The sequence below is a fragment of the Tiliqua scincoides genome, chromosome 1, assembly GCF_035046505.1.
Source record: "Tiliqua scincoides isolate rTilSci1 chromosome 1, rTilSci1.hap2, whole genome shotgun sequence".
NCBI classification, from domain to species: Eukaryota; Metazoa; Chordata; class Lepidosauria; order Squamata; family Scincidae; genus Tiliqua; species Tiliqua scincoides.
The window spans coordinates 81,370,010-81,390,087 of NC_089821.1; the positions used below are offsets into that span (position 1 = coordinate 81,370,010).

At 42.3% G+C, this 20,078-nt stretch overlaps 1 protein-coding gene across 1 annotated transcript in view; it reads right to left on the reverse strand.

Annotated features, from left to right (window-relative positions):
* Positions 1 to 2,829: 2,829 nt before the first annotated feature.
* HEG1 (heart development protein with EGF like domains 1) overlaps positions 2,830 to 20,078 on the reverse strand; it is a 69,374-nt gene continuing 52,125 nt past the window's right edge. The window contains exons 14-21 of the mRNA XM_066621417.1: positions 19,702 to 19,760; positions 18,453 to 18,613; positions 16,178 to 16,312; positions 11,806 to 11,848; positions 11,617 to 11,654; positions 11,295 to 11,382; positions 10,204 to 10,378; positions 2,830 to 8,346 (exon numbers count right to left, since the gene is read on the reverse strand). Of these exons, the coding sequence (XP_066477514.1) occupies positions 8,200 to 8,346; positions 10,204 to 10,378; positions 11,295 to 11,382; positions 11,617 to 11,654; positions 11,806 to 11,848; positions 16,178 to 16,312; positions 18,453 to 18,613; positions 19,702 to 19,760 (846 nt within the window). The 3' untranslated portion in view covers positions 2,830 to 8,199. The remainder of the gene's footprint in view (positions 8,347 to 10,203; positions 10,379 to 11,294; positions 11,383 to 11,616; positions 11,655 to 11,805; positions 11,849 to 16,177; positions 16,313 to 18,452; positions 18,614 to 19,701; positions 19,761 to 20,078) is intronic.

Genomic DNA, 20,078 nt, shown 5'->3' on the forward strand with positions numbered 1-20,078 from the left:
CATTGTCCTCCTGGAGGACTGACAATTTAATATTCCAGCAAGTCAAATCCTTCAGATACTTAGGAATTATTTTTCATTATAGACATTCTTGGTTATACCACTGTAGATCCGCCATCTCCTCAGCTCTGTTATCTCAGAATGCGATTGCTTGGTTTCATTTTCATAAAGGTAACCAGTATATTCCTGCTGCCATTCATGCTCTCCAAACACAAGTTTATCCCAAATTATTATATGGAGTAGCTGTCTGGATTGAAGCAGCTAATCAGGAGATAGATAAGGCAGTAGCTAAATTTCTGAGAAGAATTCTTGGAGTTCCAAACTTAATTAGGTTGTCCACTATGTCTTTGGAATTGAGCATTCATCTTCCCACTACTGTAGCTTGGACTTCCATTTTAAAGTTTTGGCTCAGACTCCATCTTAATATTCACCCGAATTCCATTCTCTTAGATTTATTAAAAGACCCTTTTTCATCTAATTGGTCTAAACTTATCCATGCCAAATTATCTTCCTTAGATCTTTCTCCTGAACTTTTAGCTGATATGGACCTTCAAAAAGCACATCATCTCATTAAACTCAAACTCTGGGAGTAAGAATACGTAATATTACTGTCTAATTTAAATCCAACCTGTTCACCCCTTTTTTTTTGGACTGTCCCCCTCCCTTGGCCGCCCTGCGAATTATTTTGTCCAATTTATTAATCCGAGCAAAAGAAGGGCTTTCATGTTAGCGAGACTGAACATATTTCCATCTGCAATACACCAAGGGAGATTTTCTAAGATCCCTCGTTCAAATAGATGTCTGTTTTGTTCACTTGAACCAGATACTTTGGATCATATTCTTCTTCGGTGTACTGCCCATCATAATCTCAGGTCCCACCTACTTGGCCCTTTTCTCTCTTCTCTTCCTGCTTCTCTTGTTGATCCTTTCCCAATCCTTCTTAGTGATTACTCCCCTTCCATCACCATTTTGGTGGCGGAATTTCTGGCGGCAGTTTCTATGGCAATGGCCAGAAGTTAATAGTTGATAAAGTTGTATCTCTTTGCCTTGTTATATTTATTATTATCGTTGGACTTTTTATATGCCAATAAAGGTTTACCAAAGTAAGTAGACTTGCAGCCCAAAATTCCCCTATGCAATGCAGTGCGTGCCCCATTACCACATGCGGAATTAGGTAGGATCGGGCTGCTTTATGCACAGACCCTGGAACATAACCCTTCTATAAGATGCAAGTCAACTGTGTTAGGAATTTCCTGAGTGCTGAAAGTCTGGTGCATATTTGTTGCACTTCTACACACAAAGACTCTGGCAATCATTTAAATGGATAAAGCAGTTCAGTGTGTATCAGAATCATTGACCATTGAAATCTGAATGAAGTAGCTTGTAAACAGAAGAGCTTCCTATATATAATCAAATGCATATTGGACTCAGGATCAGGGCACGTATCTGAAAGTAACTTGAAGATTACTGGAGTAGATCTTCGAAGAACTTGGAATCGAACTTGGAAACAGTTTCAGGGTCAAACCAGGCTTGATGTTAAGCATGTCCTTATAGTTCTTTTATATAGTAACATGGTAAATGCAAATCACAGCAAGCATGGGTGTTTAAAACTTTCACCTGTGCTGCTTTCCCAATGAAAATCACTCTTCTAAAACTGCTCTTAGAAAATCTGCTATTAGCAGCTATACTACGCTATATAGCAGTTTCACTTCTTGAATAAATAGCAGCTTTGGTGTGTATCTGTATGTGGGTGATGTTCATCAGAAAATTGACCAGGAGGGAAGATTAAACTACTGTCCTTATGACAAAGACCTAATTTAAATTACCCATTCATGCCTGCTACTAAAAAAAAGACAGATGGATATACATGCGTTTCACTTCAAAGGATGTACGTATAAAGTCCTTGGCACAATCATCTTGTCTAAAATAGTAACATAAAAGCTGGTGCAATAAATTTCCAAGTCAAGTGCACTACAAAAGTGAACTCTGAACAATGTTTTACGTAAAGCACATTATTTCCTGGTATTAAAGTCCAATCAAGGTGTCACAGGCTTGCACAATTTTTATTACTATGAAACACAACTGAAATATTTTTAGTAATTAGTAGATGAATTACTGATCTTAATCATCATTTCTTGTTATATAGGACTTTGGATTTCGATGTCACAGATAGATCATTACCTTATGAAACCCTTCCTCCTGCCAAACTCTGATTTGTGTTTTCAATAGAAATATGGGTCACAGCTGGAACCTCTGCAGGGGAAAGTGGCTGGTGATGTAGGAAGGGGAAAACTATGGCTGAAGGTTTAACATCTCCTTCAGCCTGCTCCTTCTATGCTGTGTCTGCCAGAAAAAGTCCTCCACTCATTCTCATTTGTCTGAATATCTACGGTCCAAATCCTAACCAACTTTCCCGCACTGGGGCCAATGGGGCATGTGCTGAATCCTGCACTTGGGTGGCAGTCACAGAGGCCTCCTCATGGTAAGGAAATGTTTGTTTCCTTAGAGCTGCATTGACCTCACGGTGCTGGAAAGTTGGTTAGGATTGCTCCCTAAGGTACTTTTGATCTTAGCTAGATTCTATAACCCTTTCTATATACATCAAAATAAGATAAAGTATTTCTCTTCTCCAGGAAGAGATTCAAATATCCCAGTGCCTGTTTTCAAAAGATGTTCCATTGGGATGAAAGACAGTTTTCTATAACTACCTTTAGTCTTCTCTGTGAAGACTATTCAGAAATACAACCTTTATTATCTGACACCACTTCCTCCATATGCAACCTTAGGTTTGCGTGTTGTCTTGTTTGCATCAAGAAAAGCTCAGGGTCAGAATATTATTAATACTTTTATTGTATCTGTTTATTACACTGACTAGAACGCCAGCTTTAAAGTATGTTGGACACTGGTATAAAAATAATCCAATCCTTAAGAATTATATTTTGCAACTACAGTTCTGTGCAATTAGTGAAGATCGCAAATAAGATACAACTTTAAATAGCACTGTGTTGAAAGATTAAAATAAACAAAACAACTCAGAAGGTACGTTCCCAGATATGCAAAGCTGAAATCCAGAACAATGTATAATACATTACCGCAAGTCAAATGGCGGTTCACTTTTCATGAAAACACACTCAGACTGCCTCTTCCTCATGTGTGAGAAATGACAGATGATGCAGTTCTGAAACCAGTTGTGATGGGGGAGGGGGTTATAGCATTTTGTAGACAAAATGTCTCTACTTATTTCTTTTTTGGATGGAAGAAGGCAAATATCTTGGTCGATGTCGTTTAAAAACCAATGATGTTGTTAAGAAATACAGATTGAGTTCTGTAAGGTTGCTTTCTTTCAAGCTTTTTACAGAGTCATGAAGCAGAGATAGAACTCTTTAATAAGCTTGATAAGATTTCTGTCTTCTTTAACATTCCATAGGCCTTTCTATGAAACTCTTTCTCGGGCAAATTCTTAACCAGGTCTACTCAGAAGTAAGTCCTATTGTGTTCAATGGGACTTACTCATACAAAGGAATGAGAGTTTCCTCAGTAATAATTTCTCACTTCCCTTAGCAATAATTTAGCCAGAACAAGGATTCCAAATTATGACTATTTCAGGTACAATCTCAAGCACATGTCACATCAGAGAAAATTCTGCCTGGCCTGATGGCATTTATTTTACATAAGTGTAATTAGACTCATAGCCTGAATGATTTCTTTTTTTCCCAAAATACTGTCAAATATGGTATATTTCAAACTTTGCAACATTTTAAATATCCCACACAGATTCAAAACTGTCACCCTCAGGAGGGCTCGTGCCAGGAGGCCTGCGCTGTATAGGGGCCCAAAGTGGCTCAGCCGGAGGCAAAGGGAAACTCTTCCCCTTTTCCCCTGGTAAGCCACCACAGCCTCAATGGGTCTCCTTGGACCTGTGCCACCTTCGGAGGTGGCACAAGTCCGAGAAGAGTGGAGCAGCTTGAAGACGCTCTGCACTGCTCAGGGAATGGGGTTGGGATCCAGCATAACTGCTGAGACCCAGCCCTGCCTCCTGCTCCCAGCCCAGCAGGAGCTGCTGGGATCCTGTGCCAGCCCAGCCCACCTGAGGTAGTGCAAACATGCTTTATGATCTCCTGGGCCGGCACTCAGGATTGCACCCTTAAACAAATATGTCTTAGAGAGCAAGTCAGTTCTTCAATACAGAATAAGACTGCAATCCTATACATTTTTACTTGGGAGTAAGTTCCACAGTACTCAGTGGGGTTTACTTCTGATTAGACATGCATAGGATTGTGCTATAAAAAATGTTTTTGGTTCACCATGATAGTGGGCAGTGCTGTTCTTGTTGCATGTTTCAGAGCTTCTACCAAGGGGCACAGTATTGTGTTTGGAGGGCCATATCTACAGTACAAACATGTATCTGTTTTGTACCAATTTAATTGCCATGGCAAGCTCCAAAGAAACTTGGAATCGCAATATGTTGAGGGCGCTCAGCACCTAGTCTTAAAATACCTCAACTCCCTTCACAGAACTACAGTTTCTGGGGTTCCCTGCAATGAGGAAAAGACTATTAAGCTACTTTGTGATGCAGTTTGATTGAAAACTTTAAGCAGTCTGGCAGTATCTGGCTACTGTTTTCAGATGAGCTGAGGAAAGTGTCTTTCCTGTAAAGGCAGACATCTAAGCAAAGTTCCTGATCCATAAACCTTCACCTGAGGAGGCAGGCTGAACCCATGCACCTTCTTGTGGATTTCTGTGCACATACCCACCAAACAGATGACTGGTGTCATAAGCTCGGTTAGTGATGACTGAACTGGCCATCTGTCTGGGAAGGCTTCTGCAAACCTCATTTAGCAAACATTGGCATTTGCACAGCCTTAGTGCTGGCTTTGGAGGTTTTATTCATTCACAGCTCTTTTGAATGTGCTCATTAACTTTGCTGGATTAGGCAAAAATATACCTGTCTTTCCTATGTGATAATGGAGACTCAGTGTTGGGAGGAAGCTGTTAAAGACTTTCACACAATGCAGGGCTTTTGTTATAGTATTAAAAGCTTAATCTTATTGGGCCTTGCCACCAACACCATCAGTCACGGAGGTGACTGCTGAAAAATGTCTAGAAAGCGCAGTCTTGCAGTGTGCTGAGTAGCACGCTGCCTGAGCGCCGGGGGGGGGGGGGAAGGCTAGAGCCTTCCAGCCTGCATCAATTAACCCAAAAGAACCTGCTGAGGCAAATAAAATAGTGGGGGAGGTAGGGAGGGGCAGCGGAGGGTGGAATAGGGCAGGAAAGGGTGAAATTTGGCATTGGAGAGGAATGAGGTGGAGGAAAGCTGCAGGAGAGGGCAGATCTGGCAGCAATGGTATGCATTTGACCTCTGGCAGCATCTTCCCTGCCCCCTTTCTTTCCGCTGGTATAGGTTCAAGGCAGACCATTGCAGGGCAGAAGGCTTACAAAGGGGAAAGGGGATTTAAATCCACTTTCCCTTCCAAAGCCACCTGCCCCTTCCCTGCTAGATACAGGACATTTTTTTGTAAATTGGAAGGGGACAGAATGCCGTTGATTTCAAAAGTTGGAGAAACTGGGTTGTATCCCAGCTAGAACTTCTGCAAAACCACAAAGTTCTGTTTGTGGGATTTTTGCTAATCCCTCTTCTCTCTATAGGCTGATGGGTACCCTAAAAATATGTCCTTGAAGATTAAGGGATCAGCAGCAGCAGATTTTCAGGAACAGAGGAGGTTAGAGAGGGAAGGAGGAACTGTTAAAAAATCACTCTTCCTCTTTTCATGAATGGAAGTCCTGTTTGAAAAAGTACGAATTGAGATTCAACCCATTTTTGTTATATTGCTTCTACACAATTACAAACCCAGAACAGTCTCTGTATATTTTGTTCTACCTCATTTTGCTTGAGACAAAGTTGGGTGCTTGCAACTGCAATACAGATTATTTTAGCAAATTCTATGTCCATAAATATAAGGTTGAACCCAGCCCCAGTAAACCAGGTTGAAAGCCGCAGTAAGTCCTTGAGGGGACAGGGGGGAGGCAGCGGGGGTGGGGAAGGCAGCAGGGGGCTGCAGGGACTTGGGTGCACTTACCTGAGCCTCCTGCAGCCTCCCGGGGCTGCAGGGAGCCCTGCGCAGCTGTCCGCAGGGCTCCCCGATGCTTCAAAAATGAAAGTGGAGTGGTTCCGGTTTAGCTGCCTCCTCCCTGCCTCCTGGTTGCCCCTGCCTCTTAAGGGGAAACAGGCCAAGGCCCACAGGCTAGGGCATTGTGACGCCCCAGTCTGAAAAGCCCTGACTTAGGCAATGCAAGGATAATGGTTTTAGTACTGACAATTCACTTTTGTTATTAAAAGTGGTGCACTTCTAGATGCTGGAGCAAAACAGGCCATGCCTTCCTTTCTCCTGCACCCTTGGTTTTTTTTGTCCTTTTGTTGATTCTTTGTAGGGTGTGGTCCTCTCTTTTTTCATACTGAAGTTGGCCACTAGGGTGATAGAGTACTGGATAAAACAAAACGTTGGTTTGATCCAAATCCTCACTTGGTTCTCTGTACAGTCTGCTTTAGGTTTCACTATTCTGAATGTTATGCCGCAGTCCACAAACTGCAAAGTCTTTGCCCCACCTCCAGATCTTTCTTAAGTTGCAACCATCACTCCGCCAATACTGCCAGCTTCCTTCACAATGTACAAAGTTCTCTTCACAGAATACGGCAACCTCTTTGGAACATTCAGATATCAATGGTTAAAAAGGGAAATTCCTCAGGTTTTGCCTGATTTCCTCATCAAGAAGAGGTGTGGTCCAGGTGATAATGTGAGCATTTCAGTGAACTCTTAGACTGCTTCCTAGCAGATGTTCGCCTTTGGTGGCGACACTGCAGATAGCCACAGTTGTACTGGCACTTGCCATCTTCAGCATTAGACCTCATTATGAAATGAGGGGAGGGCTAGTGTCATCACAGATTGAATTTTTAAAAAATCATATCTGTGAAAGCAGGCAGTTGAGGGCTATAGTGGTTGAACACATGGTCTCTGGAAAGATCAAAAAGGAAAAAAATGTGTCTCTTTGGACATTTTCATTTCTCAAGCAACATCCAATAAGTGATTTTGACAACAGTATGACAACTTTCTCTATAGAAAAGGAGATTCTATGGACCAGGTGGCTGTGATCCACAAATACAGTTTCACATTAATTTGGCCTCTTGGTCTGAGTGCTAGTAAAGGACAATTTACAGACAACAGGAGTTTCAGAAGTACTGTGAGCTGGCTGGTACACAGATTGCCACAAAGACCTGAGTCTGAAAGAAGGCTTCAAGCTCCTCAAGTCCTTCCTTCTCCCCCCCCCCCCCACGCTTTACTTTGCAAATGGTAGCAGCAGTTATCCCTTGCTTGCTTCAACATGTTAAATGGCTATTCCGAGTAACTTCCCAGGGATCATTGCCTTGTCAATGAGAAGACAGACAAGAGTTGATCAGCTGGTGAGTTGCCATTTAAGCCAGTTGTGCAAATTTACTCTCTTAGGGTTTAACCTGACAGCAGAGAGGACAGCACGGCTTCTCACTCAGCATGCGACTGAGTGACAGGACAGATCACGAAAAAACAAGAGGACCCACAACTTTGGGAAAAAATATTGCTGGATGCTGCACATCATCCAAGGATTCATTTGTCACTAGGCTACACCCTTGTATCACACCCATGGTGGGCATCTCACTAGTACCTATAAACAGATACCACATGTGAGAAAGGCCTCTTTCTATGACACTCACTCAAGACAGCTTTGCATAAGATTGGCCAAGTGGGCAATATAAACACAGCACTAGGTTTTATCTGTAAACACACCACACCCTAGTGGTGTTAGGTTTAGCAAGTCATCCACAGTGTTTGTTAATCTTGCTTTAGTGACCTATGATCAAACTCACTAATTGTTAAATGACAATTAGTGGTGAGGAAATATGTAGAACACACACACACACACACAGGAGAACTCCACTGAGCATTTCACTTGCCTCTCCAACCAACCTGCTACGTGGCCTCCTCTTTCCACCTGCCTTCTCTTTGCTGTACAACAGCAGCTAGAAATGGCTCCTTTCAGGAAACAGTGTCCACCATCTTTCGTGGGTTCAAAGTCCATCTCCTGAATGCAATTGTAACACCACCTGAGTTGCCTAATGACACTGTACCCAGGAAACAAGTCATATGTAATTGCCCATTTCCTACAATTCTGCTAAAAGTAGTCTCTTCGCCTGCTGTCGTCACTAATGAAGGAAGGATTGTACTGCCCAGGATAGATGCAGGAGTGTCTGGAACCTGGCAAGCCAGTGTAAGGAGGATAGACTCCATTTCTTTCTTCAGGGTTCCTCACGTTGGTTGGCTAAAGAAGGAAAGAACAATTCAACAAGTGTCATTTTTCCTTGATGTGACTATATTAATATCATTATAATAAAGTGAAAACAGGAAGCAGGAGCAGAGACTATTATTGTTGGCGTACACCGCTACTGTTCGTGGTGGCTGCAGCTGCTCGCCCATCCATGATGCCTGGGAACTGGGCAGTGGATGGGTGAGTTTCAGTCCTCACTGTTGTCATTGCTGGTCATGGTGTGAAAGAGGACTTGCATCAGCTGATGTCACCTGCTTGCTACTACCTTCTGATAAGCCTCCCCATTGGTTTTGAGCCCCTGGCTGGCTTATCAGACAATGCTAAGAAACAGCAGAACCAGGATTTGTAAAATGATGCTGGAGGAAGAAGAGGATGGTCTACTGCTGTTCTCCCACAATCATCCAGCAAGTGATCTCATGGGCCCTGGCTTAGCTAGTCATGGTGGGGAGCAGTGGCAGCAGTAGACCTGCTCTGTCTTATTGCTTGGCAGGCTCAAAGTTGTGGGCCCTTGTGTGGACCCACAGCATGTGCCCCATCAGGCCCCAACTCCACAGCCATCAGATTACTCAGCATGGTGCCTTCCAGAGTGAATACCTCCCCATCGCCTCCCTCTCTTTTGGATTGTTCCTTCCAATCCACTAATCCCACTCAGGATCTTTGAATACCCAAACTCTGGAAACAGCAGGAGTAATGGTAGTATATTTATACCCAATCCTGTCCTCCACCAGTTTATTGCTATGCAGCCATGTTGCCATGTCGCACACACTACATGCTATGGATGGGAAAGGGTCAAGATGGCTTGGGAGTGACTTAAGAATGACTTAAGAATGGCTCCCTGACTTAAGAATGGCTCCCTCTCTTGAGACCTTTTGGTGAGGCCTGAAGACCCTTCTGTTTAAACAAGCCTTCTGAGTTCTCGGCCTTTTAACATCTTTTTAACATCTTTTAATATTTTTACAGGCCTGATTCTTTTATGACTTGCTGCTGCTCTATGCTCTTTTTACCTAGTTTTTATTCTGACTGCTGTTTTTTTATGATGTGTTAATCTGTTTTTATTTGTTTTTAAATTATGTTTTTAATATGTTGTAAGCCGCCTTGAGTCCCTTTGGGGAGAAAGGCGGGGTAAAAATAAAGTTGTTGTTATTATTATTATTATTATTATTATTATTATTATTATTATTATTATTATTATTATTGGGAGAGGTAAGTAAAAAATATTTTTACTTACCTCTCTGTAGGCCTCCTGGCTGTCAATGGGTCTTTTTGGACCGTAAGTCTGAGGAGCCTTCAGAGTTGTATTAGGATGGGAACAAGGGGATAGGATCTTGGTGTGTGCTAGTACCACCAAAATCCACCCCCTCTGCCAAATCCTATTCCCCTCCCAGCCCTGAAAGCCCTACATGGAGCTTCTCAAATCTGCACCATCGATTTTGCTGGTGCAGTTCCAAGCAGCCCTATTGAGCAGGCTGGGGCTCAGTGCAGGGGCAGGGAACAATGCTGGATAGGATTGGGTTGTGAGGGAGATAATAGACATGTATGGCATGAGTGTGCAGGGAGAAGAAAAAATGTTGAAAATCACTGTTCTAGAGTGTTAGGAAATATGATCAGTAGACCATAGTGCATTTGTCTCACTATAAAGTTTGGAGATGCTGCAGGCTGTGAAGGGGGCAAGAGCAATGTCCATCCCCTACCATATCATAACTTTCATTTCTCAACTATCATTTCCCACAACTGTTTCCCCCCCACTTATCCTGACAAATGATCACAAGTCCTGGCATCATAACAAAATAAGCAACCTTTCCCAACTTCCAATTTTATTTTATTTTTGAAAAAAAGCTTAGGAACCGTTACCATATAGTAAACATCTGTCATCTGTAATAGGTTTTTAGTGCTCCCATTCTCTTGCATTTCAATGGTCTCTCTCCCCCAGTCCTGAGCTTGAGGCGTTTTGGGATATTCGGCATATGGTGACATTTGGAAGTCTCCACTTTTGAAGATGAGTTTGCTTATGTCATTTTTGTTCTTCCTGAAGGAAAAAAGATGTTTACTACATATGTGCACCAGATGAAAAGGACAGGAGACAGCCAGTAAGGTCACTCATCTTTTTCACAACACTTTCTTTTAAAACTGAAAAAAAAAAATCTCCTCTCATCCCTATGCCAACGTCAAACTCAGGATTTTCAATATTTGTTATATCTGCCTGATGCTGCATACAAGTGTTTGTTGTGGTTTCTGGGTAATTCTATAACTCCTGCTTTTTTCTGTTTTTTTGAAAAGGGAAAAAAGTGCTTGTGTACAGTATTTTTAATACATCCTGATCTGTGCCCAAGGCTTAGAGAAATGCAACAAAAACAAACACACAGCCCAATCCTATGGAAATTTTCCCACACTGATGCAGCAGCGCCACTGCGGCTTGTGCTGCATCCTGCACGGGAATCAAGCAGTCTGGAGGTCTCCTCAAGATAAGGGGATGTGTATCCCCTTGCCCTGGGGAAAGCCCCAACCGCAGCAATGGGTCGATGGCACAAGGCTGAGTGAACCTGTTTTGGCAGATCTGATGCAGGAAGGGGGGTAGGATATGATGCACACCAACACTGTTGAACCTGCCCCCCTCTGGAGCCTAATCTGCCCCCATCGTCGCCCTCCCCCTGCCCCCGTTACATCCCCTCCCCTCCACTGCCGGGCCAGGCCTTACCTGCTCCATCGTGCAGTGTTCCTTATCCTGGCATTGGTGCAGGCCTTCCTGCTAGCACCACAAACTCCTATGCTGTTGCAAAGTGCTTTATAATACTTTTGCGACAGCCTGTGCCAGCACAGCATGCACTCCGTCAGCGCAGGACAAGCACTGGATTGTGCCAACAATACATCATTGCTCCTCATATTGAAAGCCTATTTTAACCACAACACGAAAAAGAAGTAGGCTTTTGGTTTACAATACCTACTGGCAGCATGTGACTATGAGAGCTATCCCCATGATGAGCAGAAGTCCTCCTCCAGCCGCTGCAATCACAATGGTGATTAGCTGATACGCTACAATAAAGAGATAAGACACATTCCGTTACAGTCTGTTTCTGTTTTGCTTTTTCTGTTCCTTTTTTCTCACTTTTTTTTTGAAATGGATTGATTTTCAATAGGTTCACAATTTCTGAATCTTATGAATTGTTCTAATTTTTAGGTTGTACATTACTTTGGAAATCTGGAAGTGGAACGTTACGTACAAGTTAAGGAGGTGGGCAGAGCTAGAAATACTGACAGGATACTCACGATTCCCACAATTGAATCCTCCCAGTCCAAACGGGCAACTGTAATAAAAGAGATTCCATCATGTTTTCCACAGCTAAGTCTTAACTGAAGAAATACAAAATTATCAAAATTCATCTATTGGAAGTGGAAGGAAGGAAGGAAGGAAAGAAGGAAGGAAGGAAGGAAAAAAACTAAATTCTTTGGTTTTACCTTATGCAAATATTATTCTCAAGTTTATACCCATCTTCACATGCTAAAAAGAAAAGAGAAAATATCTGTGAGTATAAGTCCATGATTGTGGCTGGGATCCAGAGAGCTACTTTAGATACTGTACATAAAATATGTAATCTCCCCCCACTCCCCAGCAAATACTTGTGCAAAATTGCTTGAGGCATGATATGTAAGATAGAGAGATGCTGCTGTTTGAGAAGCAGAAGCACCTAAACTACATTGGGTTATTCTTTGAATCTCAGCCAATATTTGCAATGATCGGAAAGCCCAAAACAAATAAAGTTACAGATTATTTCAGGCATCCCAGAGACTGCCTAACTAGTTTGGAACAATTTAAAGCTCCTTTACAGAAAAATATGGTGATAAACTGCAGAGATTCTCTACAAAAATCCAAAGCAAACTTTATCACCTGTCTACCACGAGTTTGGCATAATGGCATGTTATGCACTTTTGGTGGAAAAAAAAAAATCCAGCAACATCCCAAAACGAAACCCCAGTAGTTCTGTATGGGCATGGAACTTGTAGCAAAAGCATGTTATGGTAATCATGATTAAATATAACTGATAATATAAGGAATACAAAAAACATAGTTTGTTTTGTACATAAATAATCAAAGACAAATTAGGATATTTTCCAGAGAGAGAAATAGACAAAGGTAATATTGGGCAAGCAATCAGCTGTATGTAAACCAGTTGACCAGTGGAGGTCACTGTTAATCCACAACAATGCTAGAGATTAACATTTTAGGCTGAAAAGTGTGGCTTGTAATAAGATGTATACAGTATTTCGGGAAAATATTGGAAAATATTTCAATACTGAAAATATTTTTTGTATTCTTTTTAATTATTGTTGTAAGCTGCCTTGGATCCCTTCGGGGAGAAAGGTGGGATATAAACATAGTAAATAAAATAAAACAAAACTAGAGATTATAGTTTGGACTAAGGAATGTTGGAGGGTGGGTGGGCTTAAACATTTCCTTTCTAGCCATTCTCAGCAACCCCCACTTCCCCCCATGTTTTTTCCCCCTTAGGGGAAAAATACAAATAGTCTATGCTTTCCCCTGTGGAGAGAAAAGCCTCTTGGACTGGAGATTATGAACAGAAAAATGGGTGGCAGGGAAAGGGTTGAGTTGCATCTCCCCACTCCACCCACTACATTTGCTCAACTCAACATTGAAACCTTCTCTAGTTGCTTCTGACCTTTAAAAGAAAGTCAAAGGAAAATACGTGCATCGCACATAGTTTCAGTTCTTGACTTTTGGTAGTTTTTTTTTTCTAACAAAGTAAATGTATTGCCCATTATGGTCTATGACTGCTGATCACAAAAATTACAAAGGGATGTCTTAAACCACCCTTTCCACCATACATCATGAGGAAAATAAAAGATAAATGGTTTTCCCCATTTCATTTTTAAATCTCATATTTTCACCATAAATTGAGCAGTTGGAAAGATAGCTTAATCTTTTGAAAACTGTAGAGGACTGGGGAGAGGTAGTATGTGACTTGTTTAACAGAAATGTCTCCTTACTTTGAGGAGCCCGCCAGCATTCCAACATCCCCCACAGGATGAAGTCCATACTGGCACTGCTTCATCAGTGTGGGGAAGGTTGGATAGAACTGGGCTGAAAAACTGTTCTTAGACATTGTGTGTATAAAGAATGAATACAAGTGGTGGGAGGGGCAAGCAGGTTCCACGCATTCATTAGAATACCTGAGCAGAACCTCCATCACATTGCACACAGCTGTAATGGCCATGCATAGGTTGGGGCGGAGCCTGCCGGAGTACTGCTGCCTCCCCAGTTCAGGGGTGGTTATTCAATGCACATAAAACATCTGAAAGGAGTTTGAATGTTTCTGAAATATGAAAGTCAGCTTCAGGCTGCTGGTGTACTTGGCTGCATTCCCAGGCAGCTGAACCGAACAATTTTCACTTGCTGCTTTAAAGTAAACCCATACACAAGGCCTGTTGGCAAACAAGTACATGGGGTTCTGGCCCTGCCCTTTGCATAGCCCATGAAAGGCACACCATGAAATGAAAAAAGAAATGTCTCTATTTAGCTCTGAAACGAGCACACTACGTTGCTGCTATGCATGAGAGAGGAAGGGAGGTCTGGCATCTTGCCTTTAGCCCTCTGAGACTCTCCAAAGCATTGCCTCCAAAATATGCAATTTCTTGCAAGCCAGAGAATACTTTTTTCTATTACAGCACTGGGAAGCATCTGGATCTTTTTCACCATGCAGCAAACCCGGCCACTCCAGTCCCTGTGTCACAAAACAGCTAATTTCAAAACACAGGACGCATTAACAAAACACTGATTTCCAATCCCAAAGAGAAAGGCAGACGGATGGACTGGCACCAATCAAACAGGTACAGCTAAAGGATAATAACTGGGACACACTTGGTTACTTCTGGGGTCAATGTTCATATAGAAATCCCCAGGAAACGAGCAGTACTATAAACATATAGAGACAGGATATTGTACTAAATCAGGCTTAACAGCAAGATTGGTTTCTCCTGGGTAGGTTCAGTAAATGGGTTTGCTGTCAGTTTGACCTGATTGATTTGTTCAGGCTCAGAAAGAAACACTACCACTCCTCCAGCCTGACCAGTTGTGTGAGTGCATTTTAATTTTCCTTGGCACAGTCAACTGGCTTTCAGCAACTTCTCTGCATTTCACCAATGTTATCCCTTCTTCCATAGGCTCTTCTAGCTTCGTACCATGGAATACTATTGTCTAGGTGGAATGATCTGCTCACAGAAGAATGTTAAGGTCTAGACAATTGATCTCAGTAGAGGAATTTTTGGACCATTTAATATATTAATATTTAATTGTCAAACAAAAACAAACTAATGGGTTGCATAAGATCCCCAGGGCCAGACCCACATAGTTTAAGCAACAGAACTGTGCCATGAGTATTCAGACCATTATCTGGGTTTCAGTGCAACAAGGAGCTTTTAGCCCCTGCAACGACAAGAGTGAGGTAATCTATACCAGAGTAACATATGGAATCCTTTCTGTCGTCCCAAAGAAACTCTCATCCTCTATGCATAATACAAAACCTCTGACACAATGGCAACCTGGATCCTGGTGCTATTGTGTACAGTGGCCCAGTGTATTATCTGTGGCTGTCTATGTTATAGACTGTCCCACTGACTGTATGTAGCATACTGTAAATGTGCATTTGAACATATGTACAGCAGGATGTGGAGCCCTGTATGATCCCTGTATGCAGGAAGGATGAGTCCTATTGCCTGAAAAGGGTTTAACTAATTCTTCAAAAGAACACAGGCTATATTGCATCATTAGAGGTCTGATCATTTCTCCCACCCCACACACAGAGATGGGCCATTGCTTAGTAGTAAAGCAACTGCTCTGTATGCAGAAGGCCACAGGCTCAATCTCCTGGTAGGGCAGAGAAAAATTCCTCTCTGAAACCCTGGAAACACACTGCCAATCAGTTTGGACAACACTGAACCAGATGAAGCAATGGTCTGACTCCGTATAAGGCAGCTTCCTGTGAACACGAAGTAACCACACATGGGCAACAGATTCCAAAGACACAGGAACTAGAGAGGTTTCTCACAGAATCAGTACAGGTGTTGCATTTCTAAAAGTTTTCTATATGTTTATTTCAATTAACACCTGAACTTGGAACAAATGGAAGATTGCAAGGACTATTCCTGTGATTAGAAAAAAAATGAATTCATAATGCTCATTTCTCAGGAAGCACACCGATGGCCAAATCTGTATGATTTCAGCAGCATGAAGTGAGATTTCCCTACACATGCAAGAAAGACCGTTTTGAAATTAACTGAATTTGACTCATGACATCCGCGATAATAACTAAGTGGTATTGTTATCTACTTTTGGGCAAAAACAATTCACATTTTGTGTCAGCTCCTTTGGAATGCTATGAAGGACCCAACACAACAGCCTGCACATAAAAAGCAATTATCTTTTCGCTTCCCTTGGAGATCAGACAAAACAGAGACAGAAATAAGCGCACTATGTCATATCTAAAAACTGAACTTTTGCTACAGGCAAAGCAGATCCCTCCCTGCATGTCCCTTTTATTCTTTTCACTGAAGCTTTCTGGCTTACGCAGCATGCTGTGTAAAAAGATAATATTATTGCTGCAGAGAAAGCAAGCCAGGGAAGATACCCCCAATTTTGGCTGTAGAAAAACAGCACTAGAGCAGAGGAAACCTAAGCCGTTAATACTTATGCATAGGGCTGAGCTCCTTAGCATGCAAAGAAATACAAGGAACCACATCGATCTGTAGAAAATCCTTTGAACTGGATCCAAAAGGTTAAAGAATCTCCGCAATCCAGCTGTGAAAGGCACAATACCTCTGCAGGAATGATCCAGCTTGTTGTATTTGAAGTATCCAGGTTTGCACTGGCAAACTGCAATGCCATCCAAGTCCCTGCACACAGAAGTTTCTTTGTCACATTCCGGATCTTTGTGTATACACAGAGCCCCACCTATTGGGGAAAAAAATGGCTTTAGGAATATCATTACTTGGCTGAGACAAAGTGCACCTAGGTTGGAAGTTTTACCTTTGAATATCCCATTGGGATTAAATACTAGTCTTTTCCACTGTTCCCTTTTGATGTACCATCATAGGGTACCAGGTAGTGCAATTCTTGCTCATCTCACAAACATCTCACAAACATAAAAACAAAAACAGTCAGTTCATCAGTTCTATGATCCCTGAAGAGCTACTGCTGGTCACTCTTTCCAATACGGAAGTAGGGCTGCAACCCTATACACATGGACCTGGCAGTAAATCCGATTGAATTCAATGGGACTTACATCTGTATACACATGCATAGGATTATGTAGATGGACCAATGGTCTGAGTCAGGATAAAGCAGCTTCTTATGTTCCTGCCCGAAGGACTGTTCCTTTCCATATGGGTCAGATTACACACTGAGGGCACAATCCTATGCATGTCTACCTGTGTTGGCACAGCATCCAAACAGGATTGGGCCACAGCAACTAAGGGCGCAATCCTAACCCCTTATGTCAGTGCTTTCCAGTACTTGCATAGCGGTGCCAGTGGGACATGCGCTGCATCCTGCAGTTGGGTGTCACTCACGGAGGCCTCCCCAAAGTAAAGGAATGCTTGTTTCCTTATCTCAGAGCTGCATTGCCCTTATGTCAGTGCTGGAAAGCACTGGCGTAAGGGTTAGGATTGCGCCCTAACTTGCAGCTATGTTGTGCTATAATCTAGCTCAGGGGTCTCCAAACTTTTTGGCCAGAGGGCCGCATCAAATATCAGGCATGGTGTGGAGGGCTAGGAAAAAAATTTAAATATAAAATTTAAATAAATAAATTAGAGATGGAGCACAGATAAATCAGAGCACAGTTCTGGTCACGTTCAGTTGAGTGGGCCAGAGGCTTTCAAGGGACAAGAGGTTGGCTGTGGGCCGGAAAGAGGCTTGCTGTGGGCCGCATCTGGCCCCTGGGCCGGGGTTTGGAGACCCCTGATCTAGCTCAATGTTTTCCAAACTGTGGGTCCTGACACAGTGGGTTGTGAGCCAATTTTTGGTGGGTCATGAAAAGTTTTTGAAACATTAAAAAAAACACCTTTCAAGCACTCTTGCCTGGTATGAAGACGACAATAGTTAGCTGGTTTGAGGTAATCATACCCTCAAAATAAAATGTCACATTTTCTTATTTTCTTTAGTAATTTCAGCCTTTCGTCTGGCCTGGAACCACCTAAATGCACAGTATGCAACATGTTTAGTGTTCCAGGTACCCTGGAATGACTGTAAAGCAGTGGTTCCCAAACTTTTTCAACTGGTAGCTCCCTTGATCTACTGGGCAATTGGCTGCGGCTCCCCATTAGGGCTACAATCCTATACATTGTATAGGGAGGTGGGTTTTTTGTGAGGATTCCACAACTTCCCAGGGAGCCATGGCTGACAGTTTGGGAACCACTGCTGTAAAGGTTTGGGGGAACAGTCCAGTCCTTGAACTTCATTTCCAGGAACAGTCTAGTAAATATCTACACACACATGCTAGATGTAAGATCTCAAGAGCACAGGACCCCAATTATAATTATATTTATTAAACAAAAAATTATTCTTTCTAGATCTCTTTTTATCTAGTGTGCCACGACAGAGTGTTGTTTTTAAAAGTGGGTCCTGGTACTAAAACGTTTGGGAAGCACTGATCTAGCCAGACTGAAGATACGTGTAGCTGTGGTGTTTTTTATTTTAAATAAGCAATTGCCGAAAACTCTCACCCCTTCTTTGTGGCTCTAAAAACTGTGCTTAGATCATTCTAGTACATTCAGAATGTGTTACGACTCCTGCTCAGATCTGGCCAGGATTCAATGCCACTTCTCTGAGATGAAAGGCCTCTATACAATGACCTTAATCCCATGACAGGTTCCATAGTTCACTTCCAGAAGTATTTTTGTAGGGAAGCAAATTTCTCACACATGTTGGAAGTTAGAAATCTGTATTTTATCTTATAGAAGCTTTTGAAGAGGCCTTCTGCTTCCATGAAATAAGACTTTTCAAAGAGAGCTTTGAAGAGAGAACGCTTTCACGACCAATTCTCTTAAATGCTTTTTTTTTTGGAAGCCACAATCTTTAACCATGTCATTTTTACCTGTGTACAGCAGTGTAAAGTTAGAGATGAACTGGCAAGTCTCTGCGGGAGCTTTACAGGCACGAATATGACCTTGAACAGTGCTGACAATTTCATAAAGTGTGATGTTGGAGACCAAAGAAAAGGTGCTCAGAACAGAAACCTGGACGGTACCTGACTGCCTAAAGAGAGAGTGAAAATTTGATATGGCAGTTGCAGAAGTAACACTTATTGTGAACAGTACTCATTTCACAGACATTGCCTTTGGTCTAGTCCTGGCTTAGTGGCACCTGTTACAGAAGACATTTGCATTTTCCAAAGGTGGCTCATATCAAAAGACCTACATTCCTACAAGGTCTGTGATAAAACACCTGCTTGATCTTTGCAGAGACCCAGGAGAAGACAATGCCCATGTCTTGACTCTGACTATAGAATCAGTGTGGCCTAAGTTGGAGATTTTGTAGGTACTTAGCCAAACCAGCCAGAGAAAGCAAGGGTCATGAGAATCTCCTGTGCACTCCTCTTATTAAGAACATGATAACAGGAGTACACATGCTCAGGAGAGCTAGAAACAAGATGGAATGTACATCGTTCAGGAAAGAAAGAACCCATACTATGGCTCTTTCTCCCACTTGGAACCATGGGAGCAGTGAGAGAGAAGACAAATATGAAGTTATGAAGGCTGAAAATATGAAGCAGGTAATGCATGGGGTAAGTTATATGACTTCCGTGTAGCATGTAGAAACCACTGGGGTGCAACTTGCAGATGCAAAAGAGGACAGGCTATTGTTCCTTTATAGTTGTGATTACAGTAATTGATTTCAGCAGGTACAGCTTTTATTACCCTGCTTGATGAGCTGCACCTGGTAATAAATGGAGTGTGTCCTTACTTAAGTAAGTACCCAGATATGAATGAATGATTGCTGTCATCAAAATGAGTCTTGGAGCCAAATTCGAGGGAAGAATTTGCTACCTTTGCACAGCTACATCTAGATCCATAGCAATGTTATAGACGGTGGGGAAAATATAAGAGAGATTCCTGGTATGTTCTGGAAAACATACCAAATAGACATCCAAGCGCTGACCTGACTGAGACTTGCTCAGCTTCAATACGACAGCTAAATTACATGCCCTCAGATGGTGTGCCCTAGAACCAATACCAGTAAACTGTTAAAGATGTCCATGTTGGGAGCAGATGGCTCAAGTGACAACCTAGGCCTCCCCCCCCCCCCCATAAAAACCAAACATGTCACTACATCATGCACCTTACCTTGATGCTTTAACACTTGAGGTATAATAGCCAGGCAATGTTGAAAGAGAGTTATTCAGCTGAAAAACAGGACAGAGTTCTGTTGTTATTTACAGATTCAGCTGAGCACTTTGAACTTTCAACCAAGCTTTGAACCACTGAGAAATGGATTAATTTTTACTAACTGTGAGGAGATACTCATAAGTCAGAAGAGAGAAAAAAGGAAACTGGTAATATGGTGGAAAATATATGGTGAAAACATATATATTTCCACATATATATAGTACCACAGTGCAGCTCTGTGGTAGGAGAACTCCTCTTGAGGAGGCCCCAGTGACTGCCCCTCCAACTCAGGATGCAGCACACACTCCACAGGCACAGCTGCACCAGCACTGGAT